The sequence below is a fragment of the Denticeps clupeoides genome, chromosome 8 (assembly GCF_900700375.1).
Source record: "Denticeps clupeoides chromosome 8, fDenClu1.1, whole genome shotgun sequence".
Lineage (NCBI taxonomy): Eukaryota > Metazoa > Chordata > Actinopteri > Clupeiformes > Denticipitidae > Denticeps > Denticeps clupeoides.
The window spans coordinates 9831537-9852616 of record NC_041714.1 but is presented as its reverse complement, the minus strand read 5'-3'; the positions used below and the strand labels follow the sequence as shown (position 1 = coordinate 9852616).

Sequence of the window (21080 nt, the reverse complement as noted above, 5' to 3'; positions counted from 1 at the left end):
AAAATATTATACAGACCTTTCCTTTTGAGGACATAAAGAGCACATCTCAAAACACAAATATCCACCTAGACACACACACATAAAAACATGTCACGAGGCTATCCATGACCTTTCCCTTATCCCATCCGGAGAAGATTGATGAGCTCCACTGTAGCGGCCACATGGCTTCCACCGTGTCCACTGGCGTCCAGGAAATCTGTGTGTGCCCACTATGGCGCCGTGCTTGGTAGGTCACCTAATGCAGAGTAATTAAGCAAGATGGGGCGCAGCAGAAAAGGTGTCACTTTGATGCGACACGTGCACCCAGTGAGGGAAACAAACAGATTCTACCCATCAGGCTGGGGTCCAAAGCAAAGTTTGGATGAACTCTGGACGTTTCATATCCCGACTCCCTCTGCATCTGATTTACTGTGGGTGTGTGTGTGTGTGTGTGTGTGTGTGTGTGTGTATCTATGGTCAAAATAATCACATTTTATCTGAATCATGCAAATGATTTGCCTTTTACTGTTTAATGAGTTTATGCTTTTTAGAACATGAAATGATGAAATGAAGGAGACAACAATTTTACAATTACATCATGCTGAATTTTATTTACATTAAAGGCACTAATTGTGCACCAGTGTTTAAAAAAAGTCACAGGAACATTGAGGAATGTGATGTGATTTCAGGAGCCACTAATATATATGTAAAAATAAATTTTTAACCAACCACCGCAGTGTGTTTTATAACACACAGCTTAACACACAAATTACAGAAGGTGACACTCACAATCACTACATGTGCGTGATGCATTCATGAGCTGTTATGTAACCCTGTAATGCAATAGCATTCCACATTACAAATACATATAATACATATATTTATCTGGGTATAAACCTCAGAGGGAAATATATCACCTATTACCAGAATACACAATGAACACACCGGCCCGGCCTCCTCACCCCCCCAAACACACATCGTCTCCTAATTACAACGAAGGCATCAAACATTTCAATACTGTTATTATACATCATTAAGATTATATATGTATATGTTGTATGTGTGTATGTGTGATATGTGCAAAAACTGGGAAAAAAAATCCCAAAACCGTCATGTGGAAGCCACAGGGGAGCAGATTGCTCCCCGTCTTCTGCCTGCCTTTGCTGTGAGTGTTTTAACTTTAGCTTTGACTTTGAGAGGGCCTTTCCAGCCCTGCCTGTCTGGCGCATGCCCAGTGCAGCCTCAGGTGTGACCTCTGACCTCTGGCAAGCAGCAGTGAGGCCAGGCAATCCATCATGGTGTTCATCCTGTCAGCGCAGACACTTGGCTGGAGCTGTCTGTCACTCTGCTGAGGGAGGGGGGTGATGGTGGGAGGAGGGGGGGGGGTCTCTGCTCTGCTTAAAGGCAATCATGTCAATCTGGGTGCGACTGCTCAGACGAAGACGGAGTGATGGAGTTGACAGGGACGGCGGAGTCAGCAGAAGGCGGCGGTGGTGGAGGGCTGTTCCGGCTGCTGAGGAATGCGAGTGGCGACGGGTTTATTTATAAGAGAGAGACGTGTGAGTGCAGCTTTATAAAAGTGGTCAGGAGCTGTCTGTCTGTCAGAGCTGGTCGTTGCGGATGAATCGATTGCCTTCTGAGTGCTTCCCGTAGTACACGTAGCGGCATTTTGCAAACACCCCTGGAAACAGACAAAGCAGCTTTATTAAAACATATATTATGTACATATAATATATTCACATAAACATGTTATTTGCATAAATACCCATAAATTTGGTTATGAAACCACACATTTGCAGGCAAAACACTCAGCAACACCAATATGAATTCTAATATCAGTTGTGTTTAGATGGAAATGATTCTGCATATACCCGACTGTGTGGTTTTGGGGTATACGGTGGACCTGCCCTGCATGGCGATCATCAGATCGATTTGATTGGTGAATTTGTCATTCAGATTTTTTGGTCTTTTTGTATTTCTTTTCCAGACGAGAGACCCCGACTCGTGAATCTGTCATACCTACGTTCGTCTGCGGTGTGAAACGTGCGTCAGAGGAGACGGTGCCTCCTCAAGTCAAAGAACACAACAGAGACAACATCTGGCCCGAGGGCAACGTCTAGACAGCGGGAAGCGCACAGACAAGAAAGCAGCGAAATGAAAAGAGAAGAAAGCGGCCGGATCCGTGAGGAGGTAATTATTACTACAATCAATGGTCAGCAGGGTGGTGGGCCTGCAGTCTGACGGCTCTGCTGGGCTTTACGATGGGGGCTGTGCCTCCGCTTTCTTTTTTATCTACACAGATAACTGGCAGCACCACCCGGCCCACACCCTCTAGGTGACATGTGATGGAGGGATGGATTTGTTGTTGTTTACTTGATTATGTGACAGCCTATCAAAGGGCAAAACAGGAAGAATGTTCACAGCAGCCCGCTGTCCCAGAGGGCACCGGGATCAGAGCTGGGGACAGCGAGGCTGATTCTCCATTTCAAACATGCTCGTGCATGCACACAAACTCACATGATGAGTTTATTATGTACAAGTTTCATCAAACTTTATCACAGCAGCACAGGTTCACAGCAGTTTTTTATAAATAACTTGAGTTGAAACTGTCCCAGCTCCTGTCAATATGAATGTCAACAGTGTTTCTTGTTCAACAACCAATAGTCTGAGCATTTGAATATGTTGAATATGTTGAATATTAAATATAGAAAACAAGCCCTTTGTTTTAGGTATTGATTTTTCAAAAAGCAGCAGTATGTAGTACAAAAACTGCACTGTGAAAATTCAAAGTGTTCCTAAAGCGTATATGACTATAAACCAATTTTATTGTTTTATTCAGACGCACTGCAAACGTACAGAACTTCCTGCTGATGGAAAACATGAGTGTACTAGCAGATCAGCTTTTTAACATTTTCTTAGTTCCCTTTATATAAAATTTTATAGAGAAAAAAAAAAAAGATTTTACAAAAGGTTACACTTCTGCAGAAAAAGTGAACATCCAGGGTCCCGTGACCTCAGTTCTGCATCTGAAACCATCCAGCATCCTGAAGGAGAATCTATTCCCACGCCAGCAGCCGACTCGGAAGATGCTCAGATTTGTCCTAAAGCAAGCGAAACACAACACGACCTCTGGGCTTCAATCAATGTTCAAAGACTCTAAGCCGCCCAGCCATTTTTTTTTTTCTGTTACACTTTCCCATCATCATTTGGTGATGAAAATTATTACCAATGTACAGAACCGCGTTTAATTGTTTCGGTACGGCAGAGATGCAGACAGTGGCGGTGGCTTGGGCGTGTAAAGAGTCTCAGGGAGTCGGCGAGGGAGACCGCTGCCGGTGATTGATGCATGGGAAGACGGAGTGGGGAGGCACACAGTCTCAGTGTCGGCGCTTGAAAGCCAGCGGTGGAGCGGATGCCACATGATGGATGCCGCCGACTGCAGCTCGGTGTCAGCGCTTAGTAAATGAGGCAGGGACAAGCGGCATTAATGCCGTCAATGATCTCCCGACAGCAAAACGGATATTCCCCGTCCCTGGCGACGTTCTTTTCAGCCGCATCAACCGCATTAATGGTGATAAAAAAGGCAAAGGATTCGAACAAAAGGGGAGGAAGAGGGAAAATGCACCAAAAAGTCCCCAAAAAAAAAAAAAAAAAAAAAAGAACCACAAAGTGTCAGTGGGAGGAGAGGGTGAGCGGCGCTCCGAGCGCCATGCCGAACATAATCCGGAACGACATTGTCAGGGCTGGAGAGACGGGAGCCGGCGTCGCACGTGCTGACAGGAAGCAGAGACGAGGACAGAGATACTGGTGCCATATTAGTGCCAAGCATATTCCAGCACCACCAACGCACGATTCTAACCGAACCTGACACCCGCGGTTCAGACCTCGCCTCGCCTCGCCTCGCCAAGCCCCAGCTAGCTGTAGCCAACCCCCTCCCAACCAGCGACACTCGCACCCTTCCACGGCGAGTTACTGGCAGGCCCGTTCTGTCACGCGGGCCCCGGAGCCCGAGGACAGCGCCAGTCAATCTAAATTTGGACTTTTGTAGGAGAGGAACGCTCATTTTCCCTGATCTCCCAGCTACTTGAGGTGATCCAAACAGTGAAGTGTGAGGAGCTGTCGCCTCCGATAAAATCTCATCCCGGCAATACTGCCGCAGCCTCTGCCACCCCCTTACCCCCGCTGTGCCAGTCGGGCAAAGGCAGGAGAGCGGCGGGGCAGAGAGAGAGAGAGAGAGAGAGAGAGAGAGAATCCAGCTGCTGAAGTTCACCTGCAGGGCTTCGCGTCTCTATTACCCAACGTCCTCCAGAGATCACCATCACCGACCCACACGCCAATAACAGGGGTGCAGCTCTTCAGCTGAGAGCTGAGCATTGTGGGAACCCAGCGGGTTAATGACCGCTTGACAGTGTGTGTTATTAATAAGGTGCTCGGCGATGATTTCATTCCACACAGAGCTGAGTTCTGATGCTCAACAGAAGAACAGATGCGGATCCGCTGAGATGTTTATGCTCCTTGAGGGCGTCCAAAGCTCTGTAAGATGTCAGCTCTCTCCTCCTCAACCCCCTCTGCAGCAAACTGGAGGTTCAAGGGGAGACGAGACAGGTCAGGCTTCAGCCATTTCCCCCACATGTGCAGCTCCACACTGTGCCATTACTGCTTCAAGTACAGGAGAGAGGTGATAGAGAGAGATACAGGAAGAGTGAGTTAGAAGAGAGCGAGGGGAAGCAGCTTGTCGCGCACATTAATCCTCCATCAGTGGGATCCATCAGGACTGATGAGCTGCTAGATCAGAACCCCGAATCCAGACGCTTCTGCTAGCTCACGCCTCCGTTCCCTTTTGGTATGGTGTCAAAGTCACACCTTCTTGCTTTAGAAAGCGGCCAAGTGGGTTTCTCTGCATATTTCTCTGCATATCTTCACATCAAACCAGGATGCGTGGTCTTCTGCTGGGTCTCCATGCTGGATGTGTACATGCATACTTACAGAATGAACATTTACAGCATTTATCAGACATCCTTATCCAGAGCGACTTACAATCAGTAGTTACAGGGACAGTCCCCCCCTGGAGACACTCAGGGTTAAGTGTCTTGCTCAGGGACACAATGGTAGTAAGTGGGATTTGAACCTGGGTCTTCTGGTTCATAGGTGAGTGTGTTACCCACTAGGCTACTAGCATCCTGATCAACTACTTTTATATGCAATAAACATCATATTATGTTAATATACTTTACTAATCCTTGGTTTTAAAATTTGACAATAAACAGAAATTTTATATCAGCAGGAAAGTTAATTCACTTAATGCACATGCATTAAACAACCTATAAATGAACTTAAAAGTTAACTAAGGGCACTAAGAACAAATTCGATAAAACTGTTTTGTAGCATCTGTATTTTGAAGAAGAGAACCCTTTTTGTTGGTGTGTAATTATGAACCGAGGTCATAATGGGAGGAGCTTGATAACCATCGTTTGTCATAATTAAAATAACTGATTATTTGTGTTAATGATTGATACACTATTTGAAATTCAAAATGGCCATCTGCTTCCCCAATAATTTATTTGCATTGTGTGTATAGTATAAAGGGTTATTAAAACCCCTTAATGTGAATAACCGTAAGAACGCGTGTAATGTTCTGGCTTCCCTGATATTAAAATATATGTATGATGTTTAATAAACATTGAAAAGGACAAGCAGGAGGTGAAAAATGGCCTCGGCGGCAGCGGGCGAGGCCTTCTGCTTAACAAGAGGCTTCAGGAAAAACAAATTCATCAGTGGCTGCCTGAAGTGGGTTTAATGATTGCATTCTGCATACAATCAGCGCCCCTCTTTTCAAGGGCCATCAATATGCCACGGGAAGACATATCCGAAGGATGTAGCTCTTAACATCAAGGTTATCTATTCTCCGCATGCCTTCCCGTCTCACCGCACCTCGCCATTCCGCTCCGCCTGCTTCCCATGTTCACATCAGGCCCGGCAATCAATCAAGGTAATAATGTTGTTTGGGAGGGCAAAAAAAAATCAATTAACAATGCAATTAAACTTTCCTTATTATCTCAAAGGGCTGAAATAACAGCTGAAGGGGGGGGGGGGGGGGGGGGGGGGTTGTGTGCAGGCATCCATAAGCCCGTGTGCCGTGTGAGTTATGAGCTTGGACAGAGGCATCCAGTTGCCCGGGCTATTATTCCCCACCACAATATATCTCCCACGGCCTCTCTATCAGGGCCGCGGCGTCCCGCGCACCACCGCGCTACCAGAGTTTAGGGCCATGATGTGTCACATCAACATGCAAGCGCCTATCGCGGCGGCGGTAAAATACATGCAGCGTGTTATTATGATAAGTGTGGGTGAGAGGTCTGAGATAAACACTGGTATGAAAAACGGTTCCCCCGCTGAGCACTGGATCGGGAACCAGCCGCATCTTTACCGCGAGGCTGCGATTATATAAGAAGGATGCGACTGGGTTGCGAACATCCAGGGGAGTTGCTGCTCACTTGACCTCTGTAGCTGTTGTTAATGAGGTCTGGGAGGCATGCGATTTCATCCACCAACACACCAGCGACGCCACATGCCAGGCCAATTAATGTCTCTCACCACAGGGAACCCGGATTCGAATACATATCAATATGCTGTAATACGTAAATGTCAAACGTTTGTTGGGTAAAAACGTGCTGAACATAGTTTGTGGTGAAGTTTTTGCGTGTGTGTGCACAGTGAAGAATGAAAAGAGCTGTCGGCCCTTGTTCTTTTTATGCATCATTGCTGGGGGGAGCTGTCAGCCATTCCTCACCGGGCCTCAAATTATAGAGTTAAAGCCGACATTCGTTCTATTCCAATAAAAATATTTAGTCCATTAAACATAAATAGCTGCCATTATGATGCATGCGCTGGGCTCAAGCTGTCCTGTTTCCAACTGATGTTTATTACAGCCAAACTGCCATCGCGCCTGCATGTTTTCAACTTTAGCGTATTGATTAAACTTTTTAAATGGCTGCCATATAACCCAGGGACATCCGGAAGATTCATTTGCGTCAATGTTCATCTGTAATTCATTAGCCATTTATACTCCACATCCATATAGGGCACCAGGAAAATGTGGCCCATTTTTCACCTGAGTCCTGCCTGGGGAGCAGTGGCTGAAAAGTGCACAGCACACAAATAAAAAAAAAAAAAAAAAGCTGATTTTATGGGAGAGAGAATCATGGGCACCATGAAGCCAATAAAAAACAATAGCGCTAATATCGTCAATGCAACGTTATTATTATTGTATTTTGTCGACATTCAATATATTATACTATTACAAAACTATACTTTACAAATTAAACATTAAAGGAACTTTATTTTATCATTTACTTTTTTAAACTGAAAATACAGGTTGCTATAAACTGATATATAAAATTATATATAAAATTCATTAAATATTTTGTATTGGAGGTTCAGTGTTTGAATGCGGTGCAGTTGTATTGAATTAAAGAGAATATCATACCTGAAAAAATGTTTTAATAATTTTAGTAACTTGGATACTGATACTGATCAAGTTATTTATTAATCTGATGATTGTGAAATAGTATTGAAGACTTATAGGATTTATTGTTATGTGGAAAGATTTGTATTTTCTGGATGTAATAAACCTGTCAGCTAAGATAAATGTAAGTTTTCACTGTGCTGTATTTTCAGCATTCCCCTTCAAACTGAGTTAAAACGTTTCATCATTTTGACATTACTGTCAGATCTGGACTTTTATTCATGAGGCAAATTACGTTTATTGAAAAAGAGGAGTCTAAGCCCAAGAAGACATTTTTGCAACGTGTGAAAGCCAAGTAGCCCAGAAGACAGAGAAGTTCACACGAGAAGAAACAACTGGGGAGGCATTAGGCCCTACTGTATCCAGACTTCTGGGCACTAAAGAGCTGCCATCTCGAGCCTCAAATGTCCTGATCAATACCAGGCTGATTTATCATGTGACTCTCCCATCTACAATAAATCCTATTTTAACAAGTCCTGTGTGCCCATTCCTTCCACAAATCATCTGAAGCTCTTCTAACAACACTGCAACGTTCGTGCGCCACCGTTTTACTCTGCCTCACAATAACGTCTCTCGCTGCACCCTTGAGAAGTTCAAGTGCCAACAAAAGAGATCAAATATTGTGAATGGAAAGTATTCATTAATGAAGTCCTCAAACAGTTACGCTGACAAGGGCCTATCACTCTTTGTGCTCCAACTTATGAGGGCGAGCAGGAAATTGAATCTTGGAGGACATAAATTTTGACTGAAGAAAGAGATTACAGTCTGAGCCTAATTCAAGGCCGACGAAATTAATTCCACTGACATTTATTCTGCATAGAGTAAGAGTGTACGAGACGCACAGAAGCTCTGGGACCCGGAGATAAGGCCATGGTAATTTCAGCCATGGTACTTCACGCAGTTTACAAAGGCCTAATCTCCTTGAAACAACTTATGTCACATCATAAGCAGGCTTACAACGTAACTAACAATGACACTGTACGGGGGTTATTTCTAAACTGTATCATCATAACTGACAGGTGAAGCTGCAACAGCACTGATCGAGAAAGTCGTTCCAGTTTGAACATATTTACTGAAGCGATACTTAATGCTCGATTGTTCACAAGGGCTATTAAGTGTCCTACACATATGTATTTCTTTATAATATACCTTGCACTATGAAATCTTGAAAAAGAAAGAACGTTTAGATTTTTCTGATAATATTGGTGAAACAAGTGGTAGTGTCTAACACTTTCATGAGAGAAATTGTACAAAATTCTGTATAAAATATGGGTTCTTGATATTCTTCTATAAACTTACAATAAGCTGAAAATGCTCAACATTAGCATAATATTATAGTAATAGTGGTCTCTCATCATTTACAATATTCTGTTTATAATACTGTTTATAAATCTAGATGTTAATTTTATTATTTAACATTAAAATGATGATGCCTTTTTCTTATCATTTATTTTACTTACATTGTATTTATAATAACAACAAAGATAAAGATATTAATTAATCCAAACTTACTCCTTTTAGTGAAAATATAAATAGACATGTACATTTATACAAATATAATGTCATGAAATATACTATTATATTATTATTGAAGACCAAAGCCTTACAGAATACTAGTGTGATTAGCAGAGTGTGAGTCTGACTGATTCTGGTCATCATTACAGCCCAATTTCTAATTAAAACCACAAGGGAGATAAGTGGTCTTACCCTCAACAAGACGTAAAAAGTGCAATTTGCAATTTGGCTGGTTTCTGTAATGGTCCCCATTAATGAGAGTGATTGAGAAAGTTGCTCATTTAAACTGTAATCTCTATGACAGTATTCAATAACAAAAGAGCATTATATTACTCATTAGAGAGTGCTCGTTCGGCTTTTAATTGCTTTGACATTGGCGGCAGGCGCTGCATTAATAATGGCCTGAAACAGCATTGAATAATAATTCTCCAGCAAAACACCATGAAAAAGAATGGCTAATGAAGTCCATTGTCAGGTCAATTAACATTACCCCAACCGTTTAGACAGCTATGCATATCTCCAGTGGGTGCTGATGTAAAGAGGAGACTCCAGTCAGGTCATTGACACCATGTCAAAGACTGCAGAGAGAGGAAAGTGCCTGCTCAGTTCAATGTGGAAACTGTCATTCAACCGTGAGTTTTATTAGGAGTGGCTTTTATTAGACTGCTGGAGAGGTGATGAACCGACTCCTTTGCATCGAGAACAATCGATGACTGTAAGTGTTAAGAAGGAGCCTGCTGACTAATACAACATGCTTTATTTATTTATTTGTTTGTTGTGCAACTCATATGCACTAGTATGGGTACAGTTGAACTCAGGGTAGGGCTAATACGAGTTTTCTTTGTCTACTAAAGCAGCATAAAATAGCAAAATAACAATTACATCTATTTAGACAAGAGGTTTACATGTATAGACCCTCTGTCTGATCAGGCAATTGGAAGTGCTACACTAGCTGGTGTTAAAATATCTGGGCCTCCAAATGGATATGATAGCACGATACAGTAAGGTAATATTGTTTCGGTGAGTTTCGGTTTGTCTATCTGTATAAAATTGATCAAATCTACCTAGCTCTTCTAACGTGTGTAAACATACTGGCCGAGCTGCTGATTGGGGGGAACTGACTGACTGTGAAAGCAGCCGATGAGGTTCAGATCCACGCCTGTACCTCTGAATCCCCCGCAATTACCCACATGACAGATAAGACCGCAGCGACTCCATTAACAGCTCTCCAGGGTTAACAAAACAAACCGATCCTGAGTCCGAGCCAGACGTCAATTACCACATGGCCCAATGTCTTAAACACCCTATAAGATGCAGCGGCTTGACGATCCTTGAAAGTGACAGACATCAATAGCAATCTGCCATCGCTCACTGCCACTGCAGACACCATCAGACCGCCTGCACCTGCTTGTCCGTGGGACACGAGGCTGGCTCTCGCTCCCTCTCTTCCCGCCTCACACACTCCACTTCCTGCCTCCGATACAGTGCTGCATGCTATTTTCCACCACTGCTTTATAGTATTCATTTCAGTGAGGCTCACGAAGGCCCGTGGCACAGTACCTGGGGCTTCCCGAAGCCACGGTGGAACAGTGATTGGACATGACATGGTGACAGAAAACAGGGAGAGGGGACGGAAATAAAAAGAACAAGAGGTGAGGAGCAGCGCAGCCAGGCTCAGGGTGCAGGGTGTGCCCATCAACAAACATAACTGTTAGGCTGGAAGCCTGGTGTCACAATGATGGAGGGGAGAGATCAGTCAGACAAGCGTCTCGTATGACGAGAACACATCAATCATGCGGCTTAATTCGAAAAGACGAGCTAAAATAGCCTTCAACACCAGGCTTCCTCAGCTTCTCTGGGCTGTCAGTAACAAACAGGCAGCTTCATTAGACAAGGACATGATTTTATATTCCAACGACAGGAAACTAAACTAAAGCTTTATTAAATAACGCAGTTAAAATTTTAATGATAACTTACTGATCATTTATTTAAATCGAATGATTTCATGCATGCATGCATGCATGTGCTTCAGAAGTACGAGTCTCACACACATAAGCAAAGAAAAACTGTGACAAAAACTAAACAAGGAACTGACATTAATTTATGTATTGTGTGCTGAAATTACACAAAGCGCAGAGTCTTACTTTCCCTCTGCTGCTGGTGAGAACCGTGCCAGTTCAGTACAAACTGCAGACCAGCCGTGTCCACTAACTTTTACACTAACAGCTAGAACCGAATGACTTTGGGCCGCCAACAGGAAATATAAATTAAATCAGAATAAAAAGACCATGATATTCCAGAGATTGTAAGGTTTTTATCATACAAAAATTACATGCATTTCTTGTTTATACAAATAGAGTTTAATGTAAGCAAATAAGAAAAAGAAATCGGTAGTATATCATGTTAATTAAACGCTTACATATGATTGCAGATCACGCCATACACAATAAAAGAAACAAAAAGGCCTAAATGAGCTCGGATGCAAGACTCAGATCTGAGACACCAAGTGAAGTCATCAGTGGAACTTGGAATTGGTGGAATGAGTTGCAATCCAGACAGATTTTGATTTACTGTCAACTGATCAAGCAGAGGCGCTCCATTTCAGATCACGTCCAATTCATGATGAGCGCTGCTTCTTTGCTGTCAGTTAACATAAAATACAGCCTCTGGCTATATATCAGAAATATCTACATCTCGTATAGGGACACTGCTGTGGATCAGATTTACCAAGCTGAAGCTCCAGCCCCTTCGAGATCACGATAAAGCATGACTTCAGGCACCTGCTTGGCTGCTGAAATTAATGGGCAAAAAGGCCATTAATTTACCCGTAGAAATTAGAAAGAACATTCATCAAGAAATGTCCCTTTAACATGCGAGAATTTGCACAAAGGGCAAAAAAGTGGACTCAAAACACAGTATCAGTAGTATCATACACCACTGTTCCGAAGATTATGGACCGTTTTTCAATGAAAAATAAAACAGGAAATTGAACAGAAAATGTTTTATAGTGACCAACCCGCCTAACAAAATGTAGCAATCCATTGGACCTCAAGGCTAACTGTTGCTGATAATGTTCCTCCCTACATATCTGCAAATATTCCATAATTCCAAAAAAAACAGCCCTTTCCAGTCATTTACAACATGAGCAATGTCCAGACAGTAATTTTGATCAAGTTGATGTAATCTGAATGTACAAATAGTAATTTTTTTAATCAAACTTAATCTTTCCCCATATTTTTGTCTACACAGTGGTCCTATATTTGTATGTATGTATGTAGATGTATTCTTATATGTATGTATACTGTATATTTCCTCCCTTTTTGTGCATCCAGGCATTTGTGGCTCTCCTGTGATATTATCAGATGCTGATTTGCATTAGTTATTTTATTCAATCACACATTTAGTCTCATGTGTGAAATCATTATTCTTCCAATACAGTTAAATTACTTTATTTGTCTGTGGCTTCCGCTTCTTATTACATGTTCTTATTACCAGGCATTTGCAATACATGTAACACAAAAAGTCCTGCCACACAAATCACTCAGGAGCTCGTCTCGTTTCTCACCAACTCATTAAATGAGAGAAAAACAGCAGAATTACAGCCTATGATCTCACACGCCCGAGATCTATGAAGGCCCTGACACAACAATGAATCTCGTGTGAGAATCCTTTGCCTCCTCGCCTCCCGCCTAATGGACAGGGGTTTACCGTATCTCTGCTTTTCCTAATTAATAGGACGCGTCCCGCTTCCGCATGCAGCCATGGGGGCCGGGGGTGGGCGAGGAGGAAGGGGGAATGATTAACCGTGCGGCTCTTCCTCCCTCTCCGGCTCCTCCACGTCCTCGGACCATTGTCAGCGTTTGTGCACCATCCCCTGACAGGTAGAATAATAACGGTCATACATCACTGCCCCGAAAAGTCCAATAACCTGAATCTTCATGTGCCACACACCCCAGGACTCAATTACTTTATTGACATGTAATCTTCATAAGGAGAGAAATATTGAGCATGTAAGGTCGGCCGGTTATGAAGACGTATTATCATATTATCTGCATGGGGGTTGCGGGGGGCTAGGACCTGACAAAGCTAATTATAATTGTACATGTTACAGGGGCTCAGAGCATATTATGTGCTTGGCTGCTTGAGTAAGTCTCCAGCTGAGGTATGAAGGGAGCGACGGGATGGGACTGCAAAGCTAATGGGAGCCCGAATGTCGTTTTAGGGCATGAGAACTAATGAAGTCAAATATTATCGAGTGCAAATCATAGGTCTAATGCCGCTGATCTATTCGTTTCTGTCAGCGAGGTCAGATGAGCTGGATGAACAGGCATCACCGTGTCCTTTTGTCTTTGTCCATAAAAAAAGATGAAAAATAAGAGAACCAAAAGAAAAACATGGCTACCTTAAGTACAGTTTAAAGTTCAGCAGACATCTTTCTGCTTTTTTTTTTTTTTATTTGTGCAGTGACTTGAATAGCTGCGCTGCCCAAATGTCACAGTTAGTTAGTGATTCTGGGGGGTAGGCCTGTGGCTCTTCAATCTTCTCTCTCGCTCCCAAGGTTATCTTAATATCAGCCTCCCTGCACCAGCATCAGTACACGCCCAAGGACCATTTTTTTCTAAAAGAAAATTGAAAGTATATGGTTTTTAAAATGGTATATAGTTTATTGCAGTATTTCTATTGTTTAAAACATTGTTTTTTTTAATGATGCAAAGCTGAGAAAAAAATAATGCAGCCATAAGTGATGCCCCTAACAACAGAACTGGGTCAGTATATGTAAACAGGCTGGGGGAAGGAAGGAAACCGATACCACAGGACATGTGCGCGTCTCGCTCTTCACTCCATTTCATGCTGCTTTCTTTTCTTTGTTCCTACTTGTCTCCCCTGAATCCACCCACTGCACTCAACTCTCTGATGATGGTGGCGGCTAAATCACAGTTTGCTGGAGGAGGTACAGTTCTCTCGCACTCCCCGGGGATGGTGGTTAGCATAGGCTTAATGGTGTCAAGTGCAGAGACATATTTTATCTCTTCTTGTGAGGGCAGGACTATTTGCAGAGATGCAGTCATTACAACGAGCTCTATTATATACAGACTCTCTCTCTCTCCACCCCCTCTCTGTCTTATTCTCGTTGGAATGGAACATAAGGTCTGTTCATATCATATGTAACATATCATTAACACAGCTTTGTTTTATGTACTTCCTGTGTGCTTCTGACCCATGACAACAGAGACAGTCCCTACATTAAGATATGCGGAATGAATGAGCAGCTCTTAAGCACAAATTCTAAAAAAAAAAAAAAAAAAAAAAAAAAAAACGAATATGCACAGAGTTTTATTTCCATTTTATTTACTGAGACTTTCCCCCATGCTTGTCTCTGTCAGATTTAAAGAGCAAGCTTTAATCTTAAAAATGAATGACATTGAATAGAGATGTATAATAAATACTTATAATGAAAAAACACAATCACAACACATAATAATAATTGAAAAATTAAATCACAAATTAAATTAAATTCAGTCACACGATTATTTTAATCTATACTTGATATTCTGGTAACTGTATAAATTGTTATACAGCTCAGTATTGACACTACTGGTGCTTATTTACTGGTATTTTCTACCATTTCTGAGATGATGAGACTGTGTCATCTATAAAAGTGATGAAGAAGCTGCCAGCAGCCAGCTCTGTGCTCCCATCCTTCATTTTGACCCTCAGATGTAATATACCTTGTGGCTGTACCACGCTCAGCAGCACTCGAAATCTGCCATTCAGCTGACCTGCCGCTGCAAGGTTAATAATAATTATATAAAATGTACCGTTTCCTTGGGAAACAAGAAAAGTATTTATTTAAATCGCTGCAGTCCGGAATAAATTTCTCGGCCTGACCCTCATGACTCTGTGAACTCAACAGTCTTGCAGCAACACAACATGTCAAAAGTGATCGCCCAATCAAATTATGACAGTAAAAAAACTTGTCGAGTTACATTAGTGTGATGGACAAACCTGCTCTGTCCACTCAGGGTAACTTGATGAGCAAATCGCTGTGACATGTTAAAAGGTTGTCTTAGACAGCATTTTAGTGACCTTGTTGATTTTGAATTTGTACCTTGCTGGTCACTTGACATGAAAAAAGTGGCTGTAGAAACACGGTGAAATTCAAAACAGGCGGCCTTCGGTGATCTTCCATTGAATAAAACCAGCAGTAATCCTTTAACAATTGTACATTTCTGTATGTATGGATTCTAGCATCAGACCAGATAAACGTCAAGCACATGCCAAGCAACTGGCTCAAAATACGATGATTTGGGACAAATCTGACATGAGAGTGAAAAAAATGATTGTAAAATGATTGTGAAAGACTGAAACACAGCACATGGTGCACACTACGAAATGTGTCCCCTGCATTTAACCCATCACCTTAGTGAGCAGTGGGCAGCTTTGCTCACTGGCAACCTTCTGATCATGGGTCCTCTTCCTTACCCGCTAGGCCGTGTATCGTGTAACAGGTCGTGGAGAAACATGGTGCAAATCAGCTGAAGTCAGTTGACAGTCAGTCAGCGAGTTGACACCTTCCTACCTCTGAGGCTGGGAATGCAATTTCCATTGAGATTAGATGGATGGGGTCAAAAACCAAACAAGTCTCAGCTATGGCACACTGTACAGTCGTGGCCAAACATTTTGAGAATGACTCAAATGCTGGTTTATTATGACAATTTGCATATATTCCAGAATATTGTGAGTGATCGGATAAGTTGCAAAATTCGTCATTGCCATGAAAATAAATGGAATCTCCAAAAAAAAAAAACATTTCCACTGCATTTCAGCCCTGCCACAAAAGGACCTGCTGAGATTATTTCAATGATCCTCTCATTAACGCAAGTGAGAATGTTGACCAGCACAAGGCTGGAGTTCATTCTGTCTCCCTATTTAAGTTAGAATAGCAGACTGGACACTTTAAAAGGTGGGTGATTGTTCTTCATCTGTTAACCATGGTTACCTGCAAGGAAACACATGCAGTCGTCATTGCATTGCATAAAAAGGGCTTCACAGGCAAGGAAATTGCTGCTACCGAGATAGCACCTAAATTAACCAAAACTTCAAAAGCTTCAAGGAGAGAAGTTCAAGTGTTGTGAAGAAGGCTTCATAGTGGCCAAGAAAGTCCAGCAAGCGCCAGGACCATCTCCTAAAGGTGATTCAACTGCGGAATCGGGATGCCACCAGTGCAGAGCTTGCTCAGGAATGGCAGCAGGCAGGTGTGAGGGCATCTGCACACACAGTGACGTGGGAAACTGACATAAGTCTAAAGTGAGAACTAAGTAGCTTGGTGAACAAAACATTGACATTTGGGTCCGTGGCCAGGAAACTCCACAGATCTTAATCCAATTGAGAATTTGTGGTCAATCCTCGAGAGTCAGGTGGACAAACAAAAACCCACAGATTCTGACAAACTCCAAGATTATGAAGGAATGGGTTGTCATTCATCAGGATTTGGCCAAGAAGTTGATTAACAGCATGTCAGGGTGAATTGCAGAGGTCTTGAAAAAAGGGCCAACACTACAAATATTGACTCTTTACATAAACTTGACAAAAAGATCTAAAACACTTAAGCAGCAATCTTGAAATAATCGGCAGAATCAGTATATATTTTTCTAATTTTTTTTTTTTTAATTTACAGCACTTCCTTGCACTTCTAACCATGTCACGATTAGGCGAAGGTGGAGACGAACCTGACACCAAGCTGCATGACAGCAGGGCGGTTATAAGGCGCTTCTGAGCAGCCATTTTATGTGGACCGTGCAACTTATGAGTTTAGTTGTTTTCAATTCTGCCAATCGCCACATGCCTGCGGGTTAGTTTTTGTTTCCCCTGTTTTCGGCCCTCGCGCCAGTTTGGATTTTGTTTAATAAATCTTTTGTTTCCCAGAATGTCCCACCTCTGCACTTCATTCCCCTGTCAGCTTGCGGACGGGACTAACCAAAACAGCAATAAAAGGGGGCATGCCCCCCAAAAGTCAAGACACCAGAAAACAAATAGGTTAACACCCATGCAGAGCAAACAGTAAAATGCAGGGACATGTGAAGCAAGGACAAAAGGAAATGGACTAATGTTTATTCATGGGAGAGAGGAAGTGACGGTGAGGTGAAGGAAACAAACAATAATCAGGTAAATAATGGTGAAAGTGATACAGAACTAAGATCCATACTGAAATTAGAATACCAACGCATTAACACTAAAGACCAAATATCACAGTGGTGGTGGCTTCTAGTGGCCTCTATGGAAATACAGGGAGTGCAGAATTATTAGGTAAATTAGTATTTTGTCCACATCATCCTCTTCATGCATGTTGTCTTACTCCAAGCTGTAGAGGCTCGAAAGCCTACTACCAATTAAGCATATTAGGTGATGTGCATCTCTGTAATGAGAAGGGGTGTGGTCTAATGACATCAACACCCAATATCAGGTGTGCATAATTATTAGGCAACTTCCTTTCCTTTGGCAAAATGGGTCAAAAGAAGGGCTTGACAGGCTCAGAAAAGTCAAAAATAGTGAGATATCTTGCAGACGGATGCAGCACTCTTAAAATTGCAAAGCTTCTGAAGCGTGATCATCGAACAATCAAGCGTTTCATTCAAAATAGTCAACAGGGTCGCAAGAAGCGTGTGGAAAAACCAAGGCGCAAAATAACTGCCCATGAACTGAGAAAAGTCAAGCGTGCAGCTGCCAAGATGCCACTTGCCACCAGTTTGGCCATATTTCAGAGCTGCAACATCACTGGAGTGCCCAAAAGCACAAGATGTGCAATACTCAGAGACATGGCCAAGGTTAGAAAGGCTGAAAGACAACCACCACTGAACAAGACACACAAGCTGAAACGTCAAGACTGGGCCAAGAAATATCTCAAGACTGATTTTTCTAAGGTTTTATGGACTGATGAAATGAGAATGAGTCTTGATGGGCCAGATGGATGGGCCCGTGGCTGGGTGGGTAAAGGGCAGAGAGCTCCAGTCCAACTCAGACGCCAGCAAGGTAGAGGTGGAGTACTGGTTTGGGCTGGTATCATCAAAGATGAGCTTGTGGGGCCTTTTCGGGTTGAGGATGGAGTCAAGCTCAACTCCCAGTCCTACTGCCAGTTTCTGGAAGACACCTTCTTCAAGCAGTGGTACAGGAAGAAGTCTGCATCCTTCAAGAAAAACATGATTTTCATGCAGGACAATGCTCCATCACACACGTCCAAGTACTCCACAGCGTGGCTGGCAAGAAAGGGTATAAAAGAAGAAAAACTAATGACATGGCCTCCTTGTTCACCTGATCTGAACCCCATTGAGAACCTGTGGTCCATCATCAAATGTGAGATTTACAAGGAGGGAAAACAGTACACCTCTCTGAACAGTGTCTGGGAGGCTGTGGTTGCTGCTGCACGCAATGTTGAACAGATCAAAACACTGACAGAATCCATGGATGGCAGGCTTTTGAGTGTCCTTGCAAAGAAAGGTGGCTATACTGGTCGCTGATTTGTTTTTGTTTTGTTTTTGAATGTCAGAAATGTATATTTGTGAATGTGGAGATGTTATATTGGTTTCACTGGTAAAAATAAATAATTGAAATGGGTATATATTTGTTTTTTGTTAAGTTGCCTAATAATTATGCACAGTAATAGTCACCTGCACACACAGATATCCCCCTAAAATAGCTAAAAACTTAAAAACTACTTCCAAAAACATTCAGCTTTGATATTAATGAGTTTTTTGGGTTCATTGAGAACATGGTTGTTGTTCAATAATAAAATTATTCCTTGCCTAATAATTCTGCACTCCCTGTATGGTTCTCTACAAATATAATAAATATAAATTGATAATAATAATAACTGATCATGTTACGTGTTTGCTGGAACCAGCAAATGTCATATCCCATACCTAATTTGCATATACTATCATCAGTGTCCAATGGAGGCTTTCATTCTGAATGGTCTCGCTTTAAAGATGCCAATGTCAACATCAAGATTTTGGATGACCAATCTGCACCTGTCTGATTTAAATGATTAATAGGCCCAATAAGCATGCAGCCCAAAATTAAATAGAGTGATGGACGCTGTCATAAAATTAATTGTGCTCATTTGTAATTCAACTGAGTCACGCTTCATATTCATGCAAACAAACATTAAAACATCCAACTGTGAAACAATCCCAAAAATCCCACATCTACAGTAATAAAGATTCTTTAGGATATTCAGGCTTCCTGTGAGGGAAAAACGTAACAAGCATTTTGATTTTTCCTTGTCACATATTCATATAATACAGCGATAGAGCTCAATTCATTGTGTTCATATCAGATTAGATCTTGGTTCAACAAGGCAGGTTGCTTAAATTCCAGCAGGCCAGAAGACAAAGGGCCATCACAGGACATGGCCATGTGATTCTTAAACCAGAAACCTGAGGATCCAGCATCAATTCCCATCATTAAGCTTCTTTAAAAAAAAATTTAAGAGAAAAAAGAACAGCCAAACCCTCTGGCGTTCCACCCCAACATAAATTACAATGATAAAGTCAAGACTTTCAAAAGTATGAAAGCTATACCAACCCTGCGCTAGCTTCCTGGCAAAAATGGGAAACACTAGCCGACATCTCAGATGTCCCAAATACCGAACAGCAAATCACTCTGGAATATGAGTAACAGCCTGGCTGCATTAGCCATCACTCTCTGAAGCTGGTTATAATACAAGCATGGCTTATCCATTTGTGTGAAACATCCACTGTCAGCTTTCGGAGAAGGCCAGCGCAGCTGGGAAAGGGACCAAGGTCCTGAGTGCACCATGAGTGTGTTATTGCGAGTAGGCCGGACCGTCTGGCGAACGCTCGCGTCCTTGTCCATCAGGGCGACGCCTTCTCAGTAAAACACAACGTGCCGTTTAACTTTCTTGAAGAATAAGTGCATGTGGGGTGTGTGGCCGTAACTCTGGTGAGCTGTAGTGATGAAGTGTACTAAGATGTTGGCGGGCGTCTGCAGCTCCTCTCTGGTTTAAAACGGACGAGAAGAATGTTTTTTTACATTTTTTTCTTCGGTAGTGTGTTTCTCACTAACAGACACAAAACAGAATTATTTAAGGAGGTACTGAGATCTGTGCCATCGCGGCATAATGGCACAGCGGAAAGGAAACAATTTCAAAACCGTTCTGGAAATGGAGAGAGTTCAGTAGTTTAACCTGTCAAGGAAGTCAAGTCTTCCCTGGCCTTTCAATCCAAATCCGCTCTCAAAGAGACAATAAGCGGCGCTGGGTTCCTGCTCTCATGATAAACAAGGGACTGGCTACACACGTCCAAAAATGAGAGAGAGAGAGAGAGAAAGACACCCCCTGTTCGGACAACTGAGTGTTTCTGATGCTTGGTGAAAGATCACAAAACCAGTATGGCCCCCACCACATTCATCTCTATAGCCAGACTAATGGATATTCACGTTGCCGTGCCAGAGCACTCCTGGGAGGCCCACCGCATCCTCCCGAGACAAATAATCATATCATATCATTTCACAGAGACGACGGACACAAAAAGACATCCCCAACAGGCTGCTGGCAGGTACTGTTAATCCCATAAAACACGATAACTTTCCCTGACTCTGAGTAGCTGTCTCCGATATATGGGACTAAAGCCATTTAAAGCAAAGTTTTTTTTAAATAAATAAAAAGAATGACTGTTTTTTTTTTTTACTTGTTAGGTATCAGCATGCACACAAGCAGGGCTGAGATGTAACTGTGATACATATCCAGAATCAACAAAATAAAGTTTCGTTAATCAGTTAGAAAACGGCATCCCTTTAAAAAACACACGAGGGAATACTTTTGGAATACAGGCGTTGCAAATGATTTGCTTTGCACATTCAAATGAGGATGTGGACACTGTATTTCCGTTGGTGCTGTCAAGGGAAGGATTTTATTTCCATTGGCGCTGTCAAGCAAAGAAACAGACACGGAGACAGTATGAAGACCAGGAACAAAGGAAACACAAGGTAGCAGCTATGTCCACATTAATGCAGCAGCCATCTCTTTCATTATAACAGGACCCTA

The 21080-nt window shown here is 42.4% G+C and overlaps 1 protein-coding gene across 1 annotated transcript in view; it reads right to left on the bottom strand.

Moving 5' to 3' along the window:
- Positions 1-570: 570 nt before the first annotated feature.
- Positions 571-21080, bottom strand: part of lrmda (leucine rich melanocyte differentiation associated) — a 213524-nt gene continuing 193014 nt past the window's right edge. Inside the window, exon 7 of the mRNA XM_028989785.1 lies at positions 571-1660. Within this exon, the coding sequence (XP_028845618.1) occupies positions 1581-1660 (80 nt within the window). The 3' untranslated portion in view covers positions 571-1580. The remainder of the gene's footprint in view (positions 1661-21080) is intronic.